The sequence below is a fragment of the Anthonomus grandis genome, chromosome 4 (genome assembly GCF_022605725.1).
Source record: "Anthonomus grandis grandis chromosome 4, icAntGran1.3, whole genome shotgun sequence".
In the NCBI taxonomy this organism is placed as follows: Eukaryota; Metazoa; Arthropoda; class Insecta; order Coleoptera; family Curculionidae; genus Anthonomus; species Anthonomus grandis.
The window spans coordinates 30,205,982-30,233,716 of NC_065549.1; the positions used below are offsets into that span (position 1 = coordinate 30,205,982).

The window sequence follows — 27,735 nt, forward strand, 5'->3', positions numbered from 1 at the left end:
CCGATTAAAAAGATAACTTATTTGCATTATTAACTAAATTATATAAGAAAGTAAAGTCGGTTAATAGTTCTTAACCTTGACTGACTTGACATAACACATGAACGGGGAAATATTTTGCTTTTTCAGTCTTCAGTACCGCGCTAATACCATGTCAAGAATAAATGAAATAAAGTGATTCTTTTGACCGTAGACATCTATATCATTTACATAAACTAACTTAGTAAGTACTATTTTTAAATACTTAATACATGATTATAGGTCATTTTAATTTCATTTTAATTTGAACTATGTTTAAGCAAGATTTTAAATTCCACAATTAAAAAGGGCGTAAAAATACCACTTTCTTTAAAAAATATAGCTTAGACTCTATTGCCGCTACTGACGAGCTTTTGTACGCTGACGAGGAATTTTTCTTAAAAGGGCTTATCTTAAAGGGATCTTAGGCTGATTAATTATAAGCCATATTTTAGTATTCGTAGTCCCAGTATTTTATTATTGAGCATTAACCAAATAAAATTAAAAGCATATAAAGATAAATACTGTTGTGTTGATTGAAGATAGTTATAAAATTGAGAATATTCGTTGTCGTGTCGAAAGAAGTCGTTCCATTTTGGAATCTATCTCATCGTGGTCACCAATAGAGAAAGAACACTGGGAAATAATCAATTGGGCAAATGATCTCAAAAGCGCATTATTTATTTATTTTTTTAGTTATTACTGATCTTTTTTAATTTTATTTTTAGTCAAATTATTTATCGCCAATCGAGTATATACAATCTTTATTTCCATTTTCAACTATTTCAGAAATTCAAGTTCGTGACGCCATAATAGGGTTTAAAAACTGAGGAACTTTTTTAAAAGATTTCGTAACTTCGGCCGAACTTTGATAGACCATTCTTAGACCTAACTCTTTAAAAACCGTATCAAAGCCTCTTGTCAATATAGGATATGGTATTGCAATGAAAATATTGACCCTAGCAACTTTTTTAATTATTAATTTTTCTTTATTATATTTGTGATTACTTAGAGGACCAAGACCAAGTGGAAACGATGTAAGAAATGGATGCCAGCCATTTTATGTTGAAAACAATGGTTAGCGTCGTGGGAAAATAGTTATTAGGTTATTCTACAAAATTATCATTATAGTATTTAATTTTGTAAGACACGGCAAACAGATCATCAACATTAACAAAACTTTGTATGCTAATATTTTTCAATATAATAACTCGTACTTTGAACAACTGTAAGGTACAGCCATGGGTAATCAACCTCTCTTTCTTTCTAGCAGAGCTCTTCACGAATCGTTTTGAATTATATGCAAAAAATACATTGCAATACTTCCCACGAATTTGGTTAAGATACATTCGATTTGAGTCGAAAATGATAATATGAACCAAAAAGTCCAGCTTGGCTGGACATGTTTTAAATACTGGTCACTTTTCAGGGATAGACAACTTAAAATGACTTAAACCAATTAATAACAATAAAAAATTAGATGCATACGAAAGCTTAGCAATATTCAAAAAGCTATTCTTAACAGGGATAAAGGTTCAATCCATTACAGTACATAATTGTATAGTTTAGTAAGTCTTCAAGATTTGTTCGGCCATGCTTCATTGGTTTCATCTATTGGTAACATCTATTTCGCTCTATTGGTTTCATCTTTAGTATATAAGGCCACTTGTAAGTAGTTTTAGTTTTACTCTTCTCCTGAAGATGCTAACATCGTTAGCGAAACACGTGTTGAGGGTAAAATAAAGAGTTTTGATTAGTGGTAAAACTGTGTCGTGATTTAAACGTAGGGCTGTCAGTTTTCGCAGGTCTTGGCTATGGAGGGGATGTTATTTTACAATTAGAAACTTTGGAATTTTGACACTACCTTGTGTATATATACTTAGATACCTATTAAGTTTAAGATAGGAAACCTACATAATTATACTTTGCAAAATAAAGTTCATGGGTATTACAGAAGGACTAATGAAGATATAGCTATCAACTACGCAAGAGTTTAAATGCAAATTCAGCAAATTTCACAAGAACTGGATAATTTTGCGACCATCGATTTTGTAGTAATGAAACCATCGAATACCCGGTAAATTTTTACATATGTCGATAGAAAATGATATTCTAAGCCAAATTCCAATTAAGCCTATTTCAAGTCAACGCATCACCAAAACTTATATTCACTTCATAATGGTCTTTAAGCTTACTAGAACACTAATAGCAACAATCTCAGGGTTCATCTGGATGAAGTTTTGACTTAAGTCAAGAAACATCCTTTGAAGACTAAACAGCCGGTTATCCTCTTCTACATTTTGCTTATACATAATGGGATATTTTTTATGTTGTATGGACATTATTAGATATTCCACCTTAAAAAATATATTTTTTTTCAAACAACTCACAAAAATTTAAAAGTTTTGATAAAGGAATGGATGTATATGAATTTTAAATCAAAGATATGTAAAGAAATAAGTTGGTTAAACGTAATAGAATGGTAACTAATATTTTTTTTTTAAATAAAAAAGTATGGACTTGTTTCTGTTTCTTTTTTTAGTTTTTTGTAGTATATAAGCAATTACCTAGTAGTATTGAAATTTAGATTTATTTTGAATTGTTAATAACTTCTAAATTCTTAAATTATCTATCGTACGATGCACTAAATGGCAAGGTGGTTAAGATATTCCGATTCTGATCCAATTGTTTCACAGACTGCGATAATGCAATTTCGTAATTTATGCACTATATTCAAAAAAAAAATAAATGTTGGTATGGTTTTGAAAATTATTTTTTAACGATTGAAGCAAATTTTATATTTTAATCTTCCCTATCTCTAGGACTTAATTTCAAAATTTCAAATCAATTTTTTTTTGGTGGCATTTGTCGAGAAAATTTTTGCTGTGAAACATAATTTCTGTCGAAATATGTATAAAATACCGGATAATTATTATCCCAGTTAAAGTTAGAAAATTAAGGTAATTTCGCGTTAAACCTGAAATGACAGCTTAATACATCAACAAATTTGCGTTTAAGTAAGTGAAGTATACATTTATCAACTAACTATATAATTTGATTACTATTTGGAATAAGATCCTCACTTATAATAAGAGATGTAATCTTAAAAGTTAATTCTAGGTGCTATAGAAAAAATAAAAACAACTAAAATGTACGTAAGGGGCTATAGTAATTAACCCGGATCCAATCAAGTAGATTGAATGATACCGGCTTGCAGCAATTAATTGAAAAGTGAGAGTGAATATGGTTCCTTTGCCTTATTCGGTAATGCCACTTGGGTAAAACCGTGACAATGCGATAATCATACTGCGTGTTTTGATTTACAAGGAGACAGAACATATTAAATAACAATAATATTGAAAGAGAAAATAGCGAGTGTATGTACTCCACTCGGTGCTCCAACATGGGACTTTCCATTCAATAGTAATGTTCTATAAACTGATTTGTTCAGACATATTATATTTTTTATTATTTTTATACAGTTCATTAATTTATTTATGTCATGAATGAATATTAAGAATTTGTAGTGATGGTGTTTCTCCATAAATTTAAATGTAACAGTAATGTTTTATAAATATTAATAAACTTAAAATATTTTTCGAGGTAAGTAACCTATATGTAATTACCTAATACTTAATTCATTACGGTAGGTGTAAAAACATATGCTTACAGTTATTTTTTTTTAAATTAGTTAACACAATATATGAATACAACGTATTATTACATAAAACCATTATTACGAAATGCAAGAACAAAGTTTTCATATTACGCGTATTAAATATTTGGTTTTTATTACCTTTAAAGTAATGCGAAAACGATAGTTGCCCAGTTGAACAAAAATCAGTTATCAGATTTATATTGTTGTCTTAATGTGGTTATTACCGTTATATGTTATACAACTAGAGGAAGATAAGAGCACTTTCAATATTATTATTATTATTATTATTATTATTATTATTATTATTATTATTACTATTAATAATATTATTTATTACGTTAACTATCTGAACTTTGAAAGTTAGAAAAATATAAGAAGAATTGATAATTTTTATTTTAACCTATTTGTAATTAATATATTTAGATAGGACATCCTCAATAAATAAGATAGAAGATAGAAAAAAAAAATAGATAGAAGGTTTGAAAAACTAAAGATGGTTTAGTTACAAAAAAACTAAATTAAAATGTCACATAATAAACTAATACAGACCACGGGTACACACAGAGTTTTAATAAAATGTAAATATAGGACGAATATAAAATTAACTTATTTAATAACAAATTAATAAATTATTTACTTTGTATACAAAATGTGCTTAAAAAAATTTCTTATGGATTTATACAATTATTTAGAATAAATAATATATACAATTAAAACTATACATAATTTTCTCTAAACTATTGCTTTCATAGTTTGCACTAGCCTACTTACTACGTCGATTCTTTAGATGGCTACAATTTCCAAGAAAATATGAATTGTTACAAGAATAAGAAACGTATATTTTTGCCATTATGCAAAAGGTGTCAATAAACTGCCTTGAAGAGGTTGATCATTAATGTGAAAGCGCGGATCTGATACCAAAACCAATGACCCACAGTTGCATAATTTTGATGGTGATTAACAAGTTTGTAGATAGTAACGTAAGAACTTAAATACAAATTATTTATGTTGTGTAATTTTTAGGATTGGTACTATTGACTGCTTTAGCTTATTTACAATGCAGCAAAAAAATTCTATTCAGAAAATTCATAATTTAAGAAAAACTATGAATGATATCAAGGGCTATAATTACAGTACATAACAGAATTTCAATATAAATTTCGAAAGTAGCATCAGGCGCAGAAATTATTGGGGTATAGATATCCAATATCTCAATAAAAATGCTTGGTTTACAAATGTTTGCGATGTTTTTCTTTATTAATTATCATAATAAAGATTTATGAAGTATTAAATATTCAAGGATTTGCAAATTATCGTAAAATATAATGCTTTAAAACAATATAAACTTTTAAACTGAATAAAAGTTAATTTCTCAGCAAACATTTCAATAGTAGTTACCCACATATCCAGTTGCAGTAATGTCTATGAAAAGGCTTCGAGGATTATTACAACACACCATGATTTCAATGCCAGTCTAAATCATCCAATCTATCAACAATTTACTAATGTTGCCGCCACCAGTAACATTCCCGGGGGATAGCCAAACTTAAGATCACGTTGGAATTCCTATGACTATCCCAGTCTTTCGCTGACAATAAGCCGATAAACGATAGGCCAGCAAGAAATGATCATAGATATTCCAGCTCTTTGATGGTTGGAGACTACTGTTCTTAAATATCTGTTAGTTTACGATCAACTTATGTAATTTTAATAGTTCGGCACTATTAGGTAATTATTCTTTTATAGTTACAAAGTTACATAGTTTGCTTTAAAAGTATTACTTTTTAATTTCTGACCTAATGGCAAGAGATATTCTCTCTGGACTCTGGAAGTTATTAACTTCGATAGACTAAACCTGTGCACTCTTCAAAAATTGAAATTTATAATTATGGAATGTACCTTATGACCTGAATAGTTCCTACTCTCATAAATAAATGAAAGTATGCAAGGACTTATTGACCCCGTTCAATTTGAGATTTGAAGTTATCGAAAATGTAAACATGAAAATTCACAAAACCGTAGAGCCATCTTTAATATCAACTATTTTTGCATTTAAAATATTTGCTCTGTTTTAATAATTTCCAAACAGAATTGGATTAAAATTAATTATCATCAAATACTATTGATGATAATTAATTTTAATCTAAGTATAATACTCTATCATAGATTTAAGAAGTCTGTTCAATAAAACAATGACTATCAAATAATTTTATTGAGATAGCCTCTAAACTCTAAAGTATAAATAGTTTTTTTCTGTAAAAAATATTTTATTAAAAATATAATTTCAAGAAATAATAAATAATAACATTTATTCAATTTCGAAAAAAAGAGACATTTTTATCCTCTGTCTCGCCAATACCGTTTAGATTTAACATCCGAGTAGGTCATACAACTCTCACATTGGATAGTGTCTCCGGTATTATGGAGTACAAATATCAAATATGACTAACCTTAACTCCTCTGAAAGTTTGCATGAGAAAAACATCTGATATACTCATACGTAAAACTACCTATAGGAATCTATCTAAGCACAGGAAATAAACTGTAGTTTTTCTTACTTTATCAATAAAGGCTAATTTGAACTATACAATTACATTAGTTATTAACCACCTAATTATTTGAAAATATAAAGTACACTTCAAGAAGAATTTACAGTTTGCAGAACCATTAAAGAGGTGCTTAGTCAAGATATCCACACTCGTAAGATTACGTCGGACGTTCTCTCACACGGCAACTGCCCAAGACCACATACGCCAAGCGGCGCTAGCGCACTATGACGTACGTCTTTTGGTTTTCTTTGTCACACTTGTTATCGCTGTAAATTCGAGTGATTGGGACTAGGGCATCACCTTTTTACCACCTTTTTAGTCAACACGTGGTCTCCAGAATAGGTGCATTAGGATTAATGGATGGGTTACAGTATCAAGCTTGTTACAGGGAAAGCTTTATTAGACTCTGCGTTATGACCATACCATCATTGTACATATTATATAGTGCTTGTATTTTGTCAAGGCTAATCTGAGCCAATATCGCATTCACTGTGACTTGCACGATTATTTAACCAGGCAGAGGATTACCTTGTCCAGAGTTTCCACAGGCTTGCGAGGTTTAGGAAGGGCATTGGGCTTGTCATTCTTTAATGCTCTTCCACCCAGTGTTCGCTCTCTGGAGACAAATAGTTTTAGGAAGCGCCTGAAAGCATTTGTCTTCGGCTTTCTGCTCTAGCTTTTTAATATTTTGAGAAAAACTTTAGCTCTAATTTTGATGTAATATGAAGAATTTGTTTGTAGTGTTTAGTGTAAAATAAAAAAATAAAAAAATAAAATAATAAAAAAAATTAATTTATTATTTAATCTTTAATATGACTATTTTGTTACTGGACATATTTATTATGTGTGTACCATTTATATTGCCTTATTAAGTGACTGAACTGTCTCTGAAGACGAACAATATACATATCGGTTATTTAAAAACGTACACAAATTTTGTAAATTAAACTAAATTGAAAATATTTATAAAATTTCAACTATAAAGATGATGATGAACTTTTGTTTTTAGAGCGGACTGATAAAAAATTATAGGGAAATTTTCCACATCCCACAATTTCCTTGCCCTAAAGTAAGACAAGCACCAAAATATATAACCTTATGAGTTTATATACCTTGGCTTCACAGAGACATTCAGCTACTTTACCCTATCTACAAGTTCCTTTCCGTCGGATGCTAATATCTTGATGTGCGAACCTTTTTGGTTGGGGCGCATATTCGAGTGTAGCATCATAAGAAAAGCGGACTGTATATTTTAAGGATGCACTGGAGTCGGAGAAAAGACATTATATGTTTAGGAAACTTTGTATTATACACGAGTTACACCTATTTACATTTTATGTGCAATGAGTACAATTTTTGATTTAAAATTAAAACATAAAGTACAATCACTGTCAAAGATGCACTAACCACAGAACACAAAATATAGCACTAACTGCAAAAATTCTTGTCGTGCGCTTAACTCACGATTGTTAGTTAAAATGTCATTGTCACACTTCACACTGTCAAAACACTGTCATAGCGTTTTATCATAGGCGTGCATGCATATTACACTAAATTAAATATAATATTATAATTAAAATGTTACATACAACATATACAAATAAAAGGTACTTCTATATAAAGTATTAGAAACGATTCTGTATTGATTTTGGGTCATATTTTTTTCACACTCGGCTAACAAATCTCTCTACTCGTTTTACTTATTCCACTCTTGTTATAGCATAAACTATTTATTAGCTAATTTACATTGTAAAAAGACTATTGTCTAGTAGATAATATACAAAATAGTTAACATAACGCATATAACTATGGGGCTATTTATTTATGTTTTTCCTATTATTAATTTCGAACTAGAACATTGAAATGCTAGAATTAGCATTGCCGTGGAACTATGGGTCATTTGTTCCCTTGCAACATCTCTTATGCAATGATGCCATATTTTTATGTAGAAATGGCAAAAAACACTTTATAATATCATAAAAATTTGTCATTTATTTTGGCAAGCAAAAAATAGTACTAGTGTTCCTCTTTAACAAAATATGAAGCATTTGTTAAATAAAATATGATAAGATACACTATAAAGAAGTAGATATTCAGATATTCAGATATTCAGAAGTAAAAGTTTAGAAGTTAAATGATTGCAGATAACATATACTAGAGAAAAAGGCAACAACACCGCAACGCCGCTCGATCGTATTGTTGATTTCCGCCGTCAAAGAAAATCTTTACCAGTGACGTCGTCAAAAAATATTGACATGATAAATATTTATTAATTATGCTTTAAATTATAAATAATATAATCGTTTATGCGCTCTTTATGCATTTTTTAACGTACTTCATTAGAGGAAAGGTACTATCGTGCCGAAAAAAAACTGGGACAGCATAATCTCCTAAATCTCTTAGTCTATTAGAATAATATATTTTGATGTTGTCAAAGGTAATTAATTTTGTGACAGTCGCGTTTACAAAATCGTTCTTTCAAAATGCCTGCATTATCTCCTCAACAAAAAGTGATATTATACACTCGTCTCATTGATGGAGTTCGTATAAGAAGAACTGGGCATTAGTAAAAATACCATTTCCTTAGCTAAGGCAAAAATTGCGGAATATTGTAAGGGGCTATTGTAAGAAATCCAGGTTTTGAAACAGCAATAAAGGCGAAAGAGGACACGCATTTTCCTGGTTCTGCTAATACAGCTCGTAGCAGGATAAGAAATTCGGAAATTAAAAGTTGCTGCGCAACAAATAAAATATTTTTGACTGAAGCAAACAAATAGAGAAGATTAGAATTTGCCCATCAATATGCACACCAAAACAACATATGGGAAACGGTAATATTTTCGGATAAAAAAACCTTTCAATCGTGCAGTAATGGCAAAATCCGCGTTTACAGGCCTTCTGACACCAGATATGATGAAAGATACATAAGACTAATCAAAGTGGACGTTTTAGTATAAACCTTTGGGCCTGGATTAGTTTTAGAGGACCAGGCGTTTGTCAAATAGTGCAGGGAAGGCTTAATGCCTTGGGATATTGCAATATCCTGAACAGTGTTATGATGCCATCGGTTGGTCTAGTCTATGGGCAAGATTTTATCTTCCAAAATGATAATGCTCCTATGCATATAGCCCGTATAGTTCCAAGCTATCTAGAGTCTAGACGAAAGACGAATTCAAGTTTTACCATGGCCCTCGAAAAGCCCTGATATCAAGTCAATTAAAAACGTTTGGGGTGAAATGGCAAAATATATGTATAAAGATAACTTTAGGCCTAGAAATCAGAATGAATTACGCCTAAAGATAGATGACGCATGGGACCAACTAACCGAAGAATATATCAGAAACTTAATTTTAAGTATGCCACGACACAAAATAAACGATCTCAGAGAATCTCTAAGAGATCGTTTATTCTGTGACCACGACGTTTGCAAGCTGTAATTGATAACGACGGTGCGCTTACTAAGTATTAATAATTTTTTATTCCATATTATCAAAAAATATATTAGCTAGTTTTAGTTTATTTATAAAATGTGTTCTAAATAAAAATAAATATCGAAAAATAAAAATGTTTGTATCAATATTATTATTTAAATATGTAATTATTAAGACTTAAAAAAATTCATAATGCGTAAATATGCACACCATACCCAAGGAATGCGATTTACTATAATAGAGTAGGAGACAATTCCCTACCTAAATTTTAATGTCCCAGTTTTTTTTCGGCACGATGGTACCTATCTTATAAAAAATATTTTTATGGAAATTAAAAATTTGATAATTTTTAGACAGGGTGTTTCGGGAGGAAAGGGAAATATTTTGGGAACATATTCAAAAGGTCAAAATAAGATAAATTAACCCATATGTTTTAATCCGATTCTTAACCGTTTCTGAAATAATCGGCTCTTAAGTTTATTTATTTATTTTCGGAATAATTACGTTCTCTGTATTTCTAACTCACGTTGCAGGTATTTCATCATTGCTTGGTAATACCTATTTTAATTGACTGGTAGTTTTGACAAACATGGTTGTCAGTTTGATTGATTCTGAGCGTTTCAATTTGAAAAGAGCAAAGTTTCCATTACGTAATGCTTCACACATTCACCCATAGGGAGTATCTGATCTATAACTCTACATGATATTCGTGTATGGTTTCTGTAATGGTAGCGCATTACGTTCTGTTGATGAATACCGACGTCGTTTTCCAAATCGAAGAATTTCTAATCGAAAAGTTCTTCAGATAGATTTTGCAAATGTTCAGGAAACAGGAATGTTTCCAAGCGTAAGAATTAATTCTGAATGAGAGGCGGGACTAAATGTGGAAAATGTTCTGGATATGGCTGAAGAGAACGCGGGTGTTAGTATGAGGCGGATTACAAAAGAACTTCGATTATCATCACATGTGGACGTTTGGAAGACACTTAGAAAAAACGGTTTTAAGTGTTTCCATATTCAACCGGTTCAACATCTTCAAGAGGGTGATTATGGCTTAAGGGTTCAATTTTGCGAATAGATCCAACAAAATCGAGGCTTACATAAATACATTTTATTTAGCGATGAAGCTCATTTTACCCGCAATGGAATTAATAACCGACACAATGAACATCGGTGGTCAGATGAAAATCATCATGCCACGTTTGAACGAAACTTTCAACATCGATTCAGTGTTAACGTGTGGTGTGGAATGCTGAACGACTAGTTGTTTGGTCCTTTTGTATTAGATGAGCGTCTTACTGGAGAAGAATATTTACGCTTTTTGGAAGACCATTTAATACACATGCTGGATGATGTTCCGCTAATTGTTCGACACCAAATGTATTTTCAACACGATGGAGCCCCGCCTCATTTTAGTCGCTGAGTGCGTAATTTCTTAGACAATCGTTTTCCTGATCGTTGGATTGGCAAAGGAGGACCTCAAGTTTGGCCACCGAGGTCACCAGAGTTAAATCCACTGGATTATTGCCTCTGGGGGGTTAATGAAAGCTCTAGTATACGAAACACCAGTAGAAACCGTAAAAAGACACCACAATCAAATTTTGAATGCTTCAAATATTATTAAAAACAATCCCCAAGCAATTAAACGTGCAACACGAGCGCTTAACAAACGTGCTACAGCTTACCTTAAAGTTGGTGGGGATATTTTCGAAAACATTTTAAATTAGTGGAATTTTGTTTTTTTACTAGTATTTGTTTGTGTTGCTTATAAAATAAAAAAAAAACTTATAAAAAAACTTCAGAACCGATTATTTCAGAAACGGTTGAGAATCGGATTAAAACATATGGGTCAATTTATCTTATTTTGACCTTCTGAACATGTTCCCAAAATATCTCCCTTTCCTCCCGAAACACCCTGCAGATTTCTTAGTAAATTTTTACTTAGGTTTATTTCTATGATCCCCTATTCTACGTTGATGATGACAATTCTCCCTTGATATGATGTTATGACAGTATCCGTATTTTCTTGTGAAAAGATTGGCTTGAATCGCGTTTTTCCGATGGTGCGGCACAAGTTTTTGCTATCGTAACAGTTCACAAAAACACGCAAATGAGACCTTTTTCCTTTTCATCCAAAAACTAAGGAAATAACATAAAACTTCACAAATGCCCATTGACATAAATTGATATAAACACAAAGCCGTTTAACAAGATGACCTTTCGCAAGATAACATCAGCTTTTGCTTGCGGCGTTGCCATTCCAAATATTCTAGAAGCGGTTTTAGAAATACGAATGTTACTAATTTTTTTTACTTTATAGATGTTATTTTTGCGCTTGGAATGAGTTATATCTTTTTCTACTTTTTATTTTTAATCCAAAATCTAACACCAATAAGTTAAATTAACATTATTATATGTGTTAATATATAGCTGAAAATGTCCTCTTTTGAAAATGTGTGTAAACTTGACAACAGAGAATCGGGGAATATGTTTGTAAACAAAACACTCCCCTTACCACTGAGCACTTGTTAAACTCAAACAAAGTTGTTGATTAGTAATTCTAGCCTTTCAATGTTCTATTAAAGCATATAACTCATAAACCATCTGAAAAGATATAGAAAATAAAACACACATACAATTTTAGATATATTTCGGTACTTTCATAATTGATTAGAATTAAATTTTAAGTTTTAATATCTTAAAATTTGAGTCAAGACAATTCAATACAATTCTTATTTCAAATTTACCTTGTGTAAAAATATTTTTTTAATTTTAGGGATAATAACACCAGTTTAAATTTAATTAAACATGTTAAATATATTTAGATAAAACATCACTTTTTTTGTTTCAGATACTAAATATGACTTTCACTTTGCTTCGAAATACTTCTCTAATATTTCTAACGATACTCTTCTATATCGCTTTAACTGTGCAAGAGAAAAGTTATTTAGTTTCAAAGGAGGAAGATGCAGTAAGTATTAGAGTAGATAAAATAATATTTGGTAAAATAGAAAAAAAGAGCTGCAAATATTAAGTTAAAAAAAAAATACTATTTGCTCAACTCTCGTCATATTACCTTGTTTATCTCTCGGTCTTTCTTCTCTCTTTATTTATATACCTATTAATTTTTTTTAATTTTTACTTGATAACTTGCTAAGGGTTACTGATTTTTCTTTTTAAAATATGTATCACAATATATTATGATGACAACAAAAAAGCATCACCTAATAGTAGGTATATTAAAAAATTATTGCAATTTCTGTTTATAATATAAGGTAAATAATAATAAAAAAGAATCAGATTATAATTTAAAAATTCTCATTCTTTCTAATGAGGTGTAATCTATGGAATCCAATGTTTTCCAAAATTTCTTGTTATCAAATCTGTCGAATAACATGCTTTATAGTTTGGATCCCCTATAGAGTAAAACACTGTAGTCAGTCTTATGAGTTCAAGCAGGGCCGAAAGGCGTCACTAAAGGAGCCTGCACGTTAACTAAAATCAAGAATTTTTGTTTTTTTTTGTATGGTTATGACTTTATACATTTTGGGTTTTGTTCGGTTTTCTTTAATATCAAAAAATTGTTTCATTGGTCATTATGGGTTTAGCAGCATTTCTATCATATACCAGATATGTTTAAAAGACGAACGAACGAGCGGACCATGGAAGAATATTGACATTGATGTCTGCAACGTATGGGGCTGATTATTATCTTGTTAGAAGGTAACATATTTCAGCCTTTAAATGCGCAGCATAGCAAACAACTCCAGAGCTTTGTTAATATTTTTTTGGGCATTGAATTGAACGTGGATAAATACTCAAATACTAAAGGAGTCCTACTACCTTAGGCTTATTCTACCTCAAACCGTTACTCCCTTGGTAAAGATTGTTTTTTTAACATTATATTCCGCAAAGGAGGTCCCAGACTTAACTCCATTAGACTTTTCCCTTTGAGGGGATTTAAAAAGCCATTTATAATTTTAATATATTTGTAATGAATTTCAAAATGGGCTTTATCTTCTTGTTTCGCTAATAACGGAGCACATTTTAATAATTTAATAAAATAAATTCAATAAATAAGGAAAATGTTTTCTTAAACAATCAAAAAATGTTGACTCCACTTCCAAAATGGATTTCTTCAATTTATCACCTGTTTATTTTTAACTTTTATCACCCTAGTTACCAAGGAATACCAAAATAAACAATTCTGTAAAATAATGTACGGGTTTTTGATTTTGTTTTTAAAATAGTGAGATATTAAGTTCGAATGACGTACATCATTAAAATAATATTTATAACTTTAAAATTATAATAAAGAATGTAGTTATCAATTCGGTAGATCAAAAGCCATTTTAATAATGTAGGAAATTTTCCCATAAAAACACCTTTTTGAAACCGAACATTTTGAGATGCAATATTTCGGCATTGTTAAATCGCAATTGCAACAAAAACATTAATAACAGGCTTTGGTAACATTTTTAGGATCAAATAATAACTCCAAAATTTGCCCTGTATTTCTGAACATTTAAAATTTTCTTTTGTTAGGGACTTAAGAATGAAATACACAAGTTACAAATGTATGGTTCACTTTTCCGTAGAATACTTTCATATGAAAGTTTCAGGTTCAAATATTGAGTCTGAAAATCTTAAAGGATTTTTTTCCTAAAATTAACAAAACGACAAATTCAAGAAATTATGTAATATATAAAATAAAATATGTACCTTTTTATTCAGGTTGGAGGAAGACTCTTTGAGCAATTATTGTATTGAGATCATGTACAAAAGGCAAAAATTTAATGCATTAAATTCTGTTCTGTAGGCATTTTATCGCCTTTCTAAATCTTAACGCGTCTCAGAGACGTAGTGACGCTTTTCGGGACATGGGTTCCTATACTCAAATGTTTTCTACTGTTGCACTAAATAACCCCTAGAATAAAAAAGTTAGTAGGGGAAGTCTTTTCTCCACAAATAAAATGCTAATCTTAATTTCAGGAGTGATGCATTTCGACAAGTGTTGTTGCCATCATCAGACTCTAAAATATATTGTTTGTAATATATTTTTATCAGAAAGGTTTAAAGTTTGATCTTTTGGAAATCTTGGAAATAAATAAGGCCATTAAATCACCGGTTTACACTTGCGGTAATGAAGAAACTAAATTTAAGAGTAACACCTTCTTTAATTCGTTAAATCCTAATTTTATTTATGGAGAAAAAGCTTTCCCTACTAATTACTTTCTATGCTACATTGACTCCACTTAGAATGGAATTTTCCTTAATATAACCCCTAGAAGTTTGATCTCATGGTTCTGAAACACCCTGTATATTACCCAGAATATTAACTTCTGTTTCGTTTTCGATGTTTTCATTACGCGTATTTTATTCGAATATAAGAAATATCTTTCCAATGTAATTTCAATTCTTTATTTTGATGTATATTCTTATTATTGGTGATTTAATAAATATACACGTTTTTCACAATTCCTTGATTTTAGCGGAATTTTCCTTATATTATAATTTATATTTTCCAGCAATAACAAATTATATTTAAATAAACATTTTCAAAAAGAGTGTAAATAATGACTAATTTATTTTTTTAGATACATCTTGAAGAGGACTTCATACAAACCCATTTAAGAGAAAAAAGAGCTGTTAAGAACCCAGGATTTTTTAAGACATTATTCTCAGTTATTGGAGAAGTGTGTATAAACAGACAATAATTTAAAAAAAAATATTATAAACTAATTTAGATAGTGATTGAGATACTTGCTACTAATCTTATTTTTTTAGCAATATACGGACACCAAGGATACTTTTAGAAAAGTAAATGATATGATAAATGACAATTTTCTACCTGAAAACGCCCCACCTGTAAGTATAATACATAGAACACAATGCGTTTTTAAAAATAATATTATGATTACACAATACTTGAATTATTTAGATACATAGAATATTTTCCTTACTTTTTTAAAGTCAAAAAAGGTTTTAGTAATACAGGCTGTTCCTTCGGGAACTGCATCAATAGGAAAACTAATAAAAAATAGAAAAATATAAATATTTGGCAATTTGACGGACACAATTTAAATATTTTGATAGTTTTGGCATTACACTGTATAATAGTGTAATTCTTACTTCTCAAGGGTGTTCGCTTTTTAAGACCGTGTAAATATATTGTTCAAAAATGTAAATACGTTAATTGTTCAGATAATATTTGTACTATTTGTTCTTATTTTGTAATTAAGCTTGTGTAGTTTAAGCGCCGCAAAGAGAAATTGCTGAGATTTCTATTAAAGAAAAGGCAATCAATCTTAAACTATGCCTGAAAGGAGAGAAATACTAAGATGATATCTAAGAATCAGCTTAACTACGAAGTATTGGTGCGTACCCTGGAAATAACCCATTAAGAGAGATACACCGAGGCTCATTTATAAGTAAACCAGGTCCAATTGAAATTCAGAAGACAACACCCTGATGGAAGTCTTTACGAGTTTCAGACTGATGTGGCTCGGTTCGAAAATCTAGCTTACTATTCCACTCTAAAGAAGTTTCGAGAACAAATTTCTATAAATTGCTTTATTGGCGAATTTGAGATCCAGATACTAACCATGCCTGTGGATGGCTCACCAGAAAAATATTTCGTAAGCTTCGGCCAATGGATTATAGTATGAAGAAGCTTTTCAACCAACTAGAAGACACTTCCGAATAAGGCAAATTAAAACTATGGAGAGTAATCTTGAAGACCGCCTTAAGAAGAAGCCGCCTCGTTTTTGGCTAGAAAACTTTAAAAAGTATTCTGTTGTGGAAACCGAAAGAGAGGCACTTTAAAAGTCAATGCTCCAAACCTTTTACAGACTGGAGGAACCACGAAAAGATCCACTAGTCCGCTTTATGGAGCGCAGGCTGGTCGGGTGCTACCAAGGCCCACGTACAACATTGAATGGGCTACCACTTCCTAGAGAGCATAGTAATACTTGTAAAAAATATGCGACGGTGAATGTAAGACGGTGGTACATACAGGATCAAGCCATACCATCGTGAAGCCGCGAACATCATAGCTTACTGTAGAATTTCACAAACACCAAATTTATTCCCGGAGTTAGCGAATGGAAAAAGGATCCTTGCATGTTGTCCATATAAAAAAATTATAATTGGATTAACAACCATCTAGGAGCAAGTACTGATAATAGAAATTAAAGTTGACGTCATATTAGGATTGTATGTTATGAATGTTCAACAATTAAAAACCGGAGTCTATAACCGGATATTTACGATAAGAACTACGAATAGATATTTACGATAGAACTACGAAGAACTACGAATAGATCCTCATGCACCATCTACATGAAGATCATAGAAACGCAAAAGTTGTTAAGTGATATGAAGATATTACCATACAGCTAGTTCAAAGGTGGTTTCCTTTAATGCTGCAACTAAACGAAAAGATGGTGTTTGGAATTGGCAAATTTAAAGGGTATTTGAATGCACCGCCAATTTTGTTAGAAGTATTGATTATTTTAATTGACCAATAACAATCCATATCCGCGTGCATGCGTCAATGATGGCTTGGACAGGTGCACGCTTCCTCCCGCGAGAGACGGGCTTTTTGATCGGTACCATCGTACGATACGCATCGAAACATAGAATAGCGTGTGTGTTGAGAAAACTGGCCGGCCAACCATCTAATCTACAGTTCTACAGTATAACAATTCATCGAGTGTCAGGTAAGTCGTTATTGACGCCGTAAATTTGTAATTGTTTTCTTTTTCTTATTTTCTTTTGAGTGTGAAGTTCACGCTGGTCCTTCAATACCTATTATTTGTCCTTTCCAAAAGGAGCCCCCCAAACAGATGGAGAAACTGTCTTGTTGGAGCCCATGAAAAGATTTAAGTTATATGGCCAAGGAATTCTTTCAGCAAAGACTTTATCTACCCAGAAAGGATTTACTGTTTTGATTTGAATAGTGCACTTAAAAGGATTTGACTCTGGGGAGAAAATTGGCGTATAATATCTTAGAACCTTAATGGCAGCATGTCCGAGAATTCCGATAGATAAATACGGTGAAGTTTCTACAATGCATCAAGAAATGGGGACACAAGGAGTGATCATTTCAAACACCTTGGACATGCCTATTTGTATTAGTAAAAAAAAGCACAGATCGCTACCGACACCGACACGCTATCGGATTCACAATGGTTTCCAACGTTGAAACTGAAGAGTGGATCATGGCAGGTAAAAATGCATCCAGATGATATGAAAACGATTATATTCTTGACTGGAACAGGATTTTAGATTTTAACGTTGGGCCCTTTCTAATGCTCGAGTTGCATTTGTAAGACTTATGTAAAGTATGTTCCGTGGAATGATTTTGCAAATATGCTTAGTTAATATGGATGTCGTCATTATACTGGGAAAAAAATATTTCAATGACATTTTAATATTGTTATATCAGAAAATGCTGTCGTAAAATATCAAGGCCCTTGTATATATTACAGAAGATTTATAAGAAATTTCTCTAACCTTGCAAAACTTTTACATCAGCAGTGGACGAAATGCTATTTAATTGGTCGGCAGGCAGAAGCTTTTCAAGGGCTTAAAAGAACATCTCTAAAATTGAAAACTTCCATAAATATTTGTATAGCCAACGATTAAATCTTAGAACTGACTGCTTATGCTTCTCTGGAAACTTCAGAAACCCTGAAGGACAAATAGCAGGGTGGATAATAATAGATAATAAATAAGAATTTAGTTTTTAATTAAATGACATAAAAAGCTTTTTTATCCATCTGTTACACACGAATTCGTTTTAAAGATTTAACGTTATATTTACAGATGTCATGAAGAAGCTTTCAACTAACTCAACCTTTTTAGTTAGTCTTCTAAGAAGACTAACATTTACGAAGCTCCACCGTTTTTTTTAACTATCTATGGCAGCTGTTAAATATTGGAAAACTAACATTGGCGTTGAATATTACTCACAAAACTCCAATTCTTTGCGATCAATTTAAACTTTTCCCTTAGAGTTTCCAAGATCCCAGTAGTAAATATAAAGGAAAGCAACGCTATACAGGTTGGAGCATCGAAAACGAAATAAAGGCATTTACTGGCAATAAAATTTTTTTTTTTTGAAAAACGCTCATCGACTTTATTTTTGAGGGGGCAAGAGTTTTGAAAAAATCACGTTAAAACGTGCAGCCCCCTGGGCAGGGGTGACCACCCCTACATTTTTAAATGAAAAAGGGGATCGAGTGATATCTTGTTTTAAAGGTCTTTCAATTCCTTTTATAATGGCATAAAATTCATGTACTTTAATTCAGTAATTTTGGGGATTCTAGTTAGATAGTCTAGATAGATTTGAACTATACGGGCTGTATCTATAGAAGCATTATCATGTTGGAAGATAAAATTTTGCCCATAGACTACACCAACCGATGGCATCATAACATTGTTCAGGATATTGCAATATCCTAAGGCATTAAGCCTTCATTGCACTATTTGACAAACGCCTGTCCTCTAAAACTAATCCAGGCTTAAACGTTTATACTAAAACGTCCACTTCGATTAGTCTTATGTGTATATCTTTCATCATATCTGGTATTAGAAGGGCTGTAAACGCGGATTTTGCCATTATTGCACGATTGAAAGGTTTTCTTCATCCGAAAATATAACCGTTTCCCATATGTTGTTTTGGTGTGCATATTAATGGGCAAATTCTAATCTTCTCTGTTTGCTTCAGTTAAAAATATTTTATTTGTTGCACAGCAACTTATAACTTCCGAATTTCTTATCCTACGACGAGCTGTATTAGCAGAACCAGGAAAATGCGTATCCTCTTTCGCCTTTATTGCTGTTTCAAACGGATTGTTTCTTAGAAAACCAACTAACTCTATCTTGAATGTCGTTTGAAATTTTTGGTCGACCAGAACCTGGATTTCTTACAGTAGCTCCATATTCTGCAATTTTTGCCTTAGCTAAGGAAACGGTATTTTTACTAATGCCCAATTATTCTGCAATTCTTCTTATAGGAACTCCATCCATCAGACGAGTGTATATTATCGCTTTTTGTTGAGGAGGTAATGCGGGCTTTTTGATAAAACGATTTTGTTGACGCGGCTGTCACAAAATTAAAATAACTTTGACAACATCAAAATATATTATTCTAATAGACCAAGAGATTTAGGAGATTTTGCTGTCCCAGTTTTTTTTCGGCACGATAGTACACCAGATATTTTTTCTACTACTTTCAGAAAAAATGTTGGTAAAAGCACTTAGCTTAGCGGTAGCTAAATTTCGGAAAACTGGATCAGTCGCCAATAAGAAACGCATTGACGCAAACAACATTAAAAATCCTATAAGAAACGAAGTAATAGAAATGGCGGTTTTATTGCAAGTTTATGTAAATCGTACGTTAAGTACCCGCAAACTGGATACTGTGTGTAGTGTTAATCGATGTAGTATACAACGTATTCTAAAGACCCATAGTTTTCGTCCGTAAAAAATTCAGCTTGTCCAAGAATTTAATGAAGAGATCGGCGATTACAATTTTGTGAAGACATGAGTGAACGAATTATAAACGATGAACATTTTCTATTCAACGCTTGCTTTTTTGACAAATGTTCCTTTTTCTTAAATGGTAATAAATCGTCATAACTGCCAATGTCGGTCTGATTCTAATCCCAGAATTTGTCATGAAGTACACAACAGCCACAAAAATTAAATGTTTTGGCTGGTGTTTTTGGCAATTATATAGTTGGTCCCTTTTTCTTACCTGGAAATTTGACCAGTAAAATGTATTTGGAAATACTGGAAGGCGTCATAGATCCTACATTAACTAAGCAATTAACAGGATATTGCCCCACCACATTACGCATTCGACAAAATTTAGATCACGACGTTTCCGGATCGATGGGTTGGTAAAAGACGTGGTATTGAATGGCCCTCAAGATCGCCAGATTTATCACCTTTGGATTTCTATTTGTAGGATCACTTAAAAAGCAAAATCTATGGTACTCAGCGAACATCGTTAGAATATTTGCGGCAAATAATTGTGAATAAGTGCCTTCAAATTACTTCTCAAATGTTGCAAAATGTGCAGCAACGTTTTGAGCAAAATCTTTATTATTGCTTGGAGAGTCATGGTGGTCATTTCCAACATTTACTTGCCGGACGTGTCAGTTCATTCTTCATCTTACCTACTTTCCTGCCAAATGTTTTGATCTCCGCTGATGATGTATTAGTTTTATTTAAGCTTTAAATCAATAAATCTCCAAAACTACTGAATTCAAGTACATGAATTTTACATCATTATAAAGGGAATTGAAAGACCTTTAAAATATATCACCCGACCCCCCTTTCCATTTACGATTTTAGAGGTGGTGGCGCCCCCGCCCAGAGTGCTGCACATATTAACGTGATTTTTCCCTCAAAATAAAATCGACAGGTCTAAGCGTTTTTACAAAAAAAAAAACTGAATGCCAATAAATGCCTCTCGTATTACATATTTACAAAGGTAACGCGTTTCGCCGACCTACACGGCATTATCAGACCTACATAAAATTAAATTTTTTACTTAAAAAACAAAAAAGTAAAAACATGAATTACCTATCTACAACAGCCAAACCAGCCACTATCACAAACGGGACTGACAATTCAAGACGTACACATTACACACAACAGATAATGATGAAATTTAATGCTGAAAAAATGTAAACAAATTATCTTTGTAAATGTGTAAATAGATACGAGACTTTTGACCATAACTTTATATACTGTACATAAGTGGTGTGAAACCACATTTTCTTTAAATGTGGAAACCGTGCGAAAAATATTTTTTTAGTCTTTCAATGGGAGGCTAAAGTTGCAATGTTGCTCTGTTATGCATTAATACCACATAATTGTGGATATTTTCACTTTTTAATTAAAGGCTAATGATATTTAATTAGGCGGCAGTCCAGGAACTGCCTTTCCTAGTCGCCGGATTATTAACGAAGGTGAAAGTATAAGTATTAACGTTTTTGGACAGATGCGATATTTTCCAGACGATTCTTTTAATGATCGACTATGTTTCAAAAAAATTAGTATGCAACCGCACTTAAGATTAGAATGAATGAATGAATGAATTAAGAAATGTTTGGGAATAGACAGAAACTTTTGCTTAATTTCCTTAAACCTCATATTACCAAGAACGATGTATGCTAATGCGACAAGCAATAAATCTAGAGGAAAGCCTCTTTATAACATTGCTATATTTAACACCTCGTCTTCTTGCAAACCTTATTTCTTAAACTCTGATAAGCGGTTGCAGGGTCTTTATCATTATGATTTTTCATAAATTATAATACTTATTGTAAATATCAATTCTTTTGACAATTGTCGGTTAATTAGACATTTTTTTATGTGAATAATCTGCATAAATCGATATTTTTATCCAAACTGATATTTCGCTGGCAGTCCAGTACCAGCCGACGAACCACTACACACGTTGGGTTGTCATCAACTATTATCGGGCGACAGTTCACCTGCACGTTTGTAGAGAAAATGATTACAGCAGGTTAACTGAAGGTGAATGGATACCTTTATACCCACCTAGATAGCATAGAATTAAAAACAGTCTGTAACATTCATTTCGATGACACAAACGCAGGAATCTCCTCGAGCGATGCATAGGTCCGTAATAAAACCCATGTGCAGGTTAATAATGTTGATATAAGTAAGATGTGTAATTTAAAAAGTAATTAAGATTTAATATTATTTAAAGTTTTTCATCATACAGGAAATAGAAAACCACATTTTCCTTTTTATATAAATATCTCTAGATATTGCTAATTTACAGACAACCGAAGCAACAACTGTAAAAGATTCAAATGAAACGACAACAATGGCTCCTTACAAAATAACCCGCACTGAATTTAACAAAATAATTAGAAGAAATCTTCGAGGGCTGGTTCGCCTATTTAATATCGAATTTCAAGACGCAATAAAGGTAAGTGATATTTTGGATCGATTTACATATAGCCGTCTAATATTTTATAATCAATATACATTGTAAAAGGGTTAAAAAAACGAAAATCTAGAGTGAAACATATTACAGTGAAGCGACGATTGTTTTTATTCAGCTACAACGCGTCAAATGATAACTCAATTTATGTTAATAAAAGATTCAGAACAATATAAAAATATACAATACAACCATTCACTATAATATAACTGCAATATAACTTCTTACTACAGTGAAATATAGACTACATTTATTTGTTTTTTTTTATACAATCTACTAAGCTTGTTTTCACCCATTATATGATCCTATGGCTCGCCGGAACGTTTCCAATTTAACAATAGTTCTGCTGTGGTATGTTTTAATCTATAATTTATCTATAAAAAATCACACTTAATCAGATAAATTTATTTATTCCAGCAATCGAAGAAAACTCAAGCAGAATATAAAAGGAATGTATCTAAAGAAATTTCTAAGTTTCTGTAAAGTAGTTCCAAAGTCATTGATTGTGTATAAAATTTACATGTGATATAATCAACTTTGCTTTTAGTTATTTATATAATGTAAATATTGTAGAATAAAATATGTAATAAAAACAACTAATATTAGTAGCTACTTTTTTAGGTTTTCATGTGAAAATAAACATAACATACAAAGCAAGGTAACAATGCGGCAATGAGGTATAACTTGATTCAAAATTTGGCACGTCATTCACATTTTTAAACTTAATACCATGCTTAAAAACTGATCATAGTGGATAGTAATGAATCCATCTTGGTCGGTGTCGTATTGTCTGAATGCGGCCGTGAGTGTCTAAAAATTAAAAATGAATATAATTAATTGGCTGGCTTAATGTATTGCATTATTGCTTAATAATATTCTTGCATTGTATTTATCTCAAGTTGACAATAGTAGTAAATTTTTCTTAAATAAGGACAAAACCCAACTTAAAATTTAAAAAAACCTTCAACCAAACGAATTCTTTTATTTGGATGATTGATTAATGAATTCTTTTATTAGAGTTATTTTCAGCTTCAGCCTGAGCAGGAATGACAATTATTTTTAATATCTTATTTCACACGTCTTCTTCAAAAGTCTCTATTGTTTTGTTAATGTTTTTCCAAGGTTTTGTTTTTAAACAATAATAGATAATTACAGGAGTTACTGCTTCAACTTGAAGGCATGCGATGTCTTGATAGAAAAATCAACATTTTATAACTACAGTAGAGTCTCGATAACGTGAACTAATTAGGGATGACTGTGTTCATGTTTTCGAGAAGTTCATGTTACTGGATAAAGTTAATCGCATGTTAAACTAACACGTGTATGTACTTTGAATATATATTTTATTGGAAAATCAAACAAAAACATGTTATACAGTTAGTAATACATAGTTGAAAATGTATATGTATATGTTTATACATGGTATAAAGAAAAAAATATTTATTATATAGGTAAGTATATGTATGTAAGTAAGTACAATGTACATTATTTATATTTAATCCGTTGTTTTTAGAAAAAAGTTATCTAACTTTGTTTGACAGATACGTTGTTTGTTTGAAAGAATAATTGTACATTCACGTAATTTGTGTAAAGACTGAATATCATCGAAGTCGGCATTGTTTTGCTCCGCCCATTCTAGGCCTCTGTTTAATATACGAACTGCCTCAACGTGAGTGACTTTATCCATAGCCTGAGAAACCTCTGGATCTTGATCCTGTTCGGTTTCTGAATCATTAGACAGTGCAGTACAATTCTCATCATGTTGAACGAAGTCATCTTTATTCCATTCTTCGATATCTCCACGTTCGAAGTCTTGCCCTGGATCAATTTTTTCTAATAAATTGAGGTTAGTCTCTACAATGCTATTCAGGCTTGGCAATTCTTGACGAAGAGCTGCCAAGGGTATTGTGTCTTCACGATCATCATTGCTTTGGCTTTCGAAAATATTTTTCCAACACTTTTTAATGGTTGCTGGTTCTAATTTATTCCATGCTCGTGATAAGTTTAAAACATCCCTGAGGTTGTATTGTTTGATAATGACATTCATGTCCTTAGATTTATTAGCTACAACCATTACCAAAAACATGGAGCGATAATGCAGTTTAGTCAACCTAATAACGTTTTGGTCCATAGGTTGAATTAAAGGTGTCACATTGGGAGTCATATACATAACTTGAATTAGTCCATCATCAGATAAAAGTTCCTCTACTGGGGATGACTGGGGGCATTATCCAATAAAAGAAGTGCTTTCTCTGGAAGACCTTGTTGTTTCTTAAGAAACTTTCTCACCTAAAATTAAAACAAACCTTTAATTTTGGAATGTATAGCTATGGCAGGAAATTTACCTCAGGAACAAAAATTTCTTTGAACCATTCCTTAAAAATTCCGGCTGTCATCCATGCAGATTGTGAGTTTTTGTAGTGTACAGGAATGTAAGAGTTCTTAAAACTTCGTGGTTTTTTAGCTTTCCCTATTACCAAAGGAGTCAATTTATGTAGTCCAGTCGCATTTGTACATGCTAGAAGCGTTATTCTTTCTTTGGCTGTTTTTCTTCCAGGGGCAGTTTTTTCTTCACTGGATATGTAAGTCTTTCCGGGTAAAAGCTTCCAGTACAAGCCGGTTTCATCGACGTTGTACACTTAGTTATAGTCTAAGTTTAGGTCCTTGATTTTTTCTTCAAGTTTACGTAAAAATGGTGAAACCAGCTCGGGCTGAGAAGATAGTTTTTCACCAGTTATTGTTAGGAAGCGTATGCCAAATCTTTTCTTGAACTTTTGCAACCACCCCGAGCTCGCAGAAAAAGTGGAATTTTTGTCGTACAGTTTTTCGTGAAAATATTTGGCTTACTCTTTTAAAATTAAACCACTTATTGGTGCATTCCTCTCTCGTTGTCACAAAAACCACTTATACAAAGCTTTTTCCATTAATATTTGATATTCAGAAGGTCTAAGAGATTTTCGTTTACCTGGTCCAGAAAAAGTCAAGGCAACTGTTGAAGTAATTTGGTCTTTTTTCTTCTTAATTGCACACACCGTGGATTTGGCTATTCCATACTTTTTTGCTAAAAAGGTAACTCCGCAAGACGCAATTTTCATATCTCTTCCAAACATGTACGAACAAGATATACAATTTGGCGGCGATATGCAAAAGCACTAAGTTAGTACTAAAGTTGCCGACAAAGGGAACATAGGAAATGCCGCTTAATGCCTACGGGTAAAACGGTAAAACGATATAAATATTTTTTTGTTCACGTTATAGAGGCGAGATAATTTTGGCGTTCACGTTTTAGAATAGGCTGAATACCAATTAGGCTGTTCACGTTTAGGGATGTTCACGTTATGGGACGTTCACGTTATCGAGACTCTACTGTGCGTAGTTCTGGAATTTAACGAAAAGTAATGTAAATGACATTTAAAAATTCTATCGGATGTAAGAGTAATTTAACTAAAATTCTGGTGACGGGCTTAAGTTGACAAATAAACCATTTTTAATTTGCGAATTCATCCAGCAATACAATCAAGCACCGAATTCCTTGTCAACACTTTATCATTTTGAAATAGGTACTGATGACTTACGGTGACGATTCGCGGTCTTACATCTTAAGTGAACAAAGCAATATTGATTTTAGATGTCTCCAAAAAAAGTTCTCCTTATATTGGTAAATATGGTAATAACAATAATATCGGTCATACTATCGTTTCAGCTCTTCTTTAAATTCAAGTTTAATGTTCAAAAAAAATATTGAGAAAATGTATCACAGATCATAATGAGGTGCATTAATTTATAAAAACAAATTTGGCCAGTAGAAGTAACGTTTTAAGTGATTATAAATAAATGTAATTTTTTTAAATTTTCTTGCATGATGAGATTGCTACCACACACGTTCAGTTTTAAGGGATGCTGCATATTTAATTAAAATCGTTTATTTTGTGAACTAGTTGTAGAATTTAAGCATTCACAAAGAGGATATCGCTTTTTTTAACGCTTTAAATTTTGTGCTATATTTAAAGCTGCAGTTATTTCTCTAAACGGTTATTAAGAACAGCAACTGTTTTAAGAATACTAAAAGGGCGAAATGCAAGCACAATTTTACAAGTCAAAAATGTTCTGTCTGAATATAATTAAAATTTACAATTCAGTAAAGAACCTTTAACGTTTTTATTTATACCTGAAAAAATTACTTTCGTCTTAAATTACTTTACTGACTGAAAAAACATTTCAAATTCGGCAGCTGGAATCAGTGTTAAAAAAGTCCTAATCCTCTTAATCTTTCCATTTAACATTTTCGCGGCGAACTTTGCTTAGGAAATGCAAAATGTTTTTTTTTTTGTAAAAATGATACGAAAAAAAATTTTTTCTCCACACAAGATAAAAGTAGTTGGTTCCTAGACAATAAATAAAAATCATAATAATGCGTCTATTTTGTTTCAATTCGGAATCTGAACCCATATTCCAAAAAAAATACATGTCTTATAATGTCCTAATTAATAATATTATATGAGCTTTAAGTAATTAATTAAAAATAATTTAAAACATACGCTAGAGTTTCTTGTTTTCGCAAAAATTTCAATTCACATTTCAAGGGCACCAAATCGGGGAATTTTCCTCAACCTTACAACTATTCCTAATCTAAGGCCAAGACAGACGTTGCAATTTTATCATCATAGGTTAGTTATGCTACATGTAAATTTAAAATATGTTCCTTTTAGAGCAGAGTTTAAAGGGGTTGCATTTATTTAAGAAATTAATTAGAAAAAAACTTTACAAACATGTCATAGTAATTACATGTAAAGTAAATAAGAATTAAAAGAGAGAAGAAAAGAAAAACAAAGAACAATCAAAACAGGATATAAAACAAAACCAAACTAAGTAAAACCTACAATATTTACTATATGAAATAAAATTGTCTTTTTTTTGTATTGCACCCTAAACCTGATGCTCAAGCAATTTTCGATTTTTTTTGGCCTTAATATTAAATATGTCAACCTGTAAAAAATTCAAATGAATCGACAATAATGGCTCCTTACAAAATAGCACGGAAATCTGAATTTAACAAAATTATTACAAATCCGTAACATTATTTATTGG

The 27,735-nt window shown here is 31.6% G+C and overlaps 2 protein-coding genes across 6 annotated transcripts in view; one reads left to right on the forward strand and one right to left on the reverse strand.

Annotated features, from left to right (window-relative positions):
• Positions 1-78: 78 nt before the first annotated feature.
• On the forward strand, positions 79-23,255 carry LOC126735587 (uncharacterized). 2 transcript variants are annotated; one of them, XM_050439624.1, is made up of 6 exons: positions 79-220; positions 12,505-12,624; positions 15,251-15,349; positions 15,441-15,521; positions 22,483-22,632; positions 23,065-23,255. In XM_050439624.1, exons 2-6 carry the CDS (start codon positions 12,514-12,516, stop codon positions 23,128-23,130), a joined length of 507 nt encoding a protein of 168 aa, XP_050295581.1. In that variant the 5' UTR covers positions 79-220; positions 12,505-12,513; the 3' UTR covers positions 23,131-23,255. The 2 variants fall into 2 exon arrangements, with proteins under 2 accessions (XP_050295581.1, XP_050295582.1); XM_050439625.1 differs by lacking the exon at positions 79-220 and adding an exon at positions 3,380-3,618.
• LOC126735585 (programmed cell death protein 6-like) overlaps positions 22,741-27,735 on the reverse strand; it is an 84,408-nt gene continuing 79,413 nt past the window's right edge. For all 4 annotated transcript variants that reach the window (XM_050439618.1, XM_050439617.1, XM_050439616.1 and 1 more), the window contains one exon: positions 22,741-23,457. In XM_050439618.1, coding sequence (XP_050295575.1) covers positions 23,356-23,457 — 102 coding nt within the window. In that variant the 3' untranslated portion in view covers positions 22,741-23,355. The remainder of the gene's footprint in view (positions 23,458-27,735) is intronic.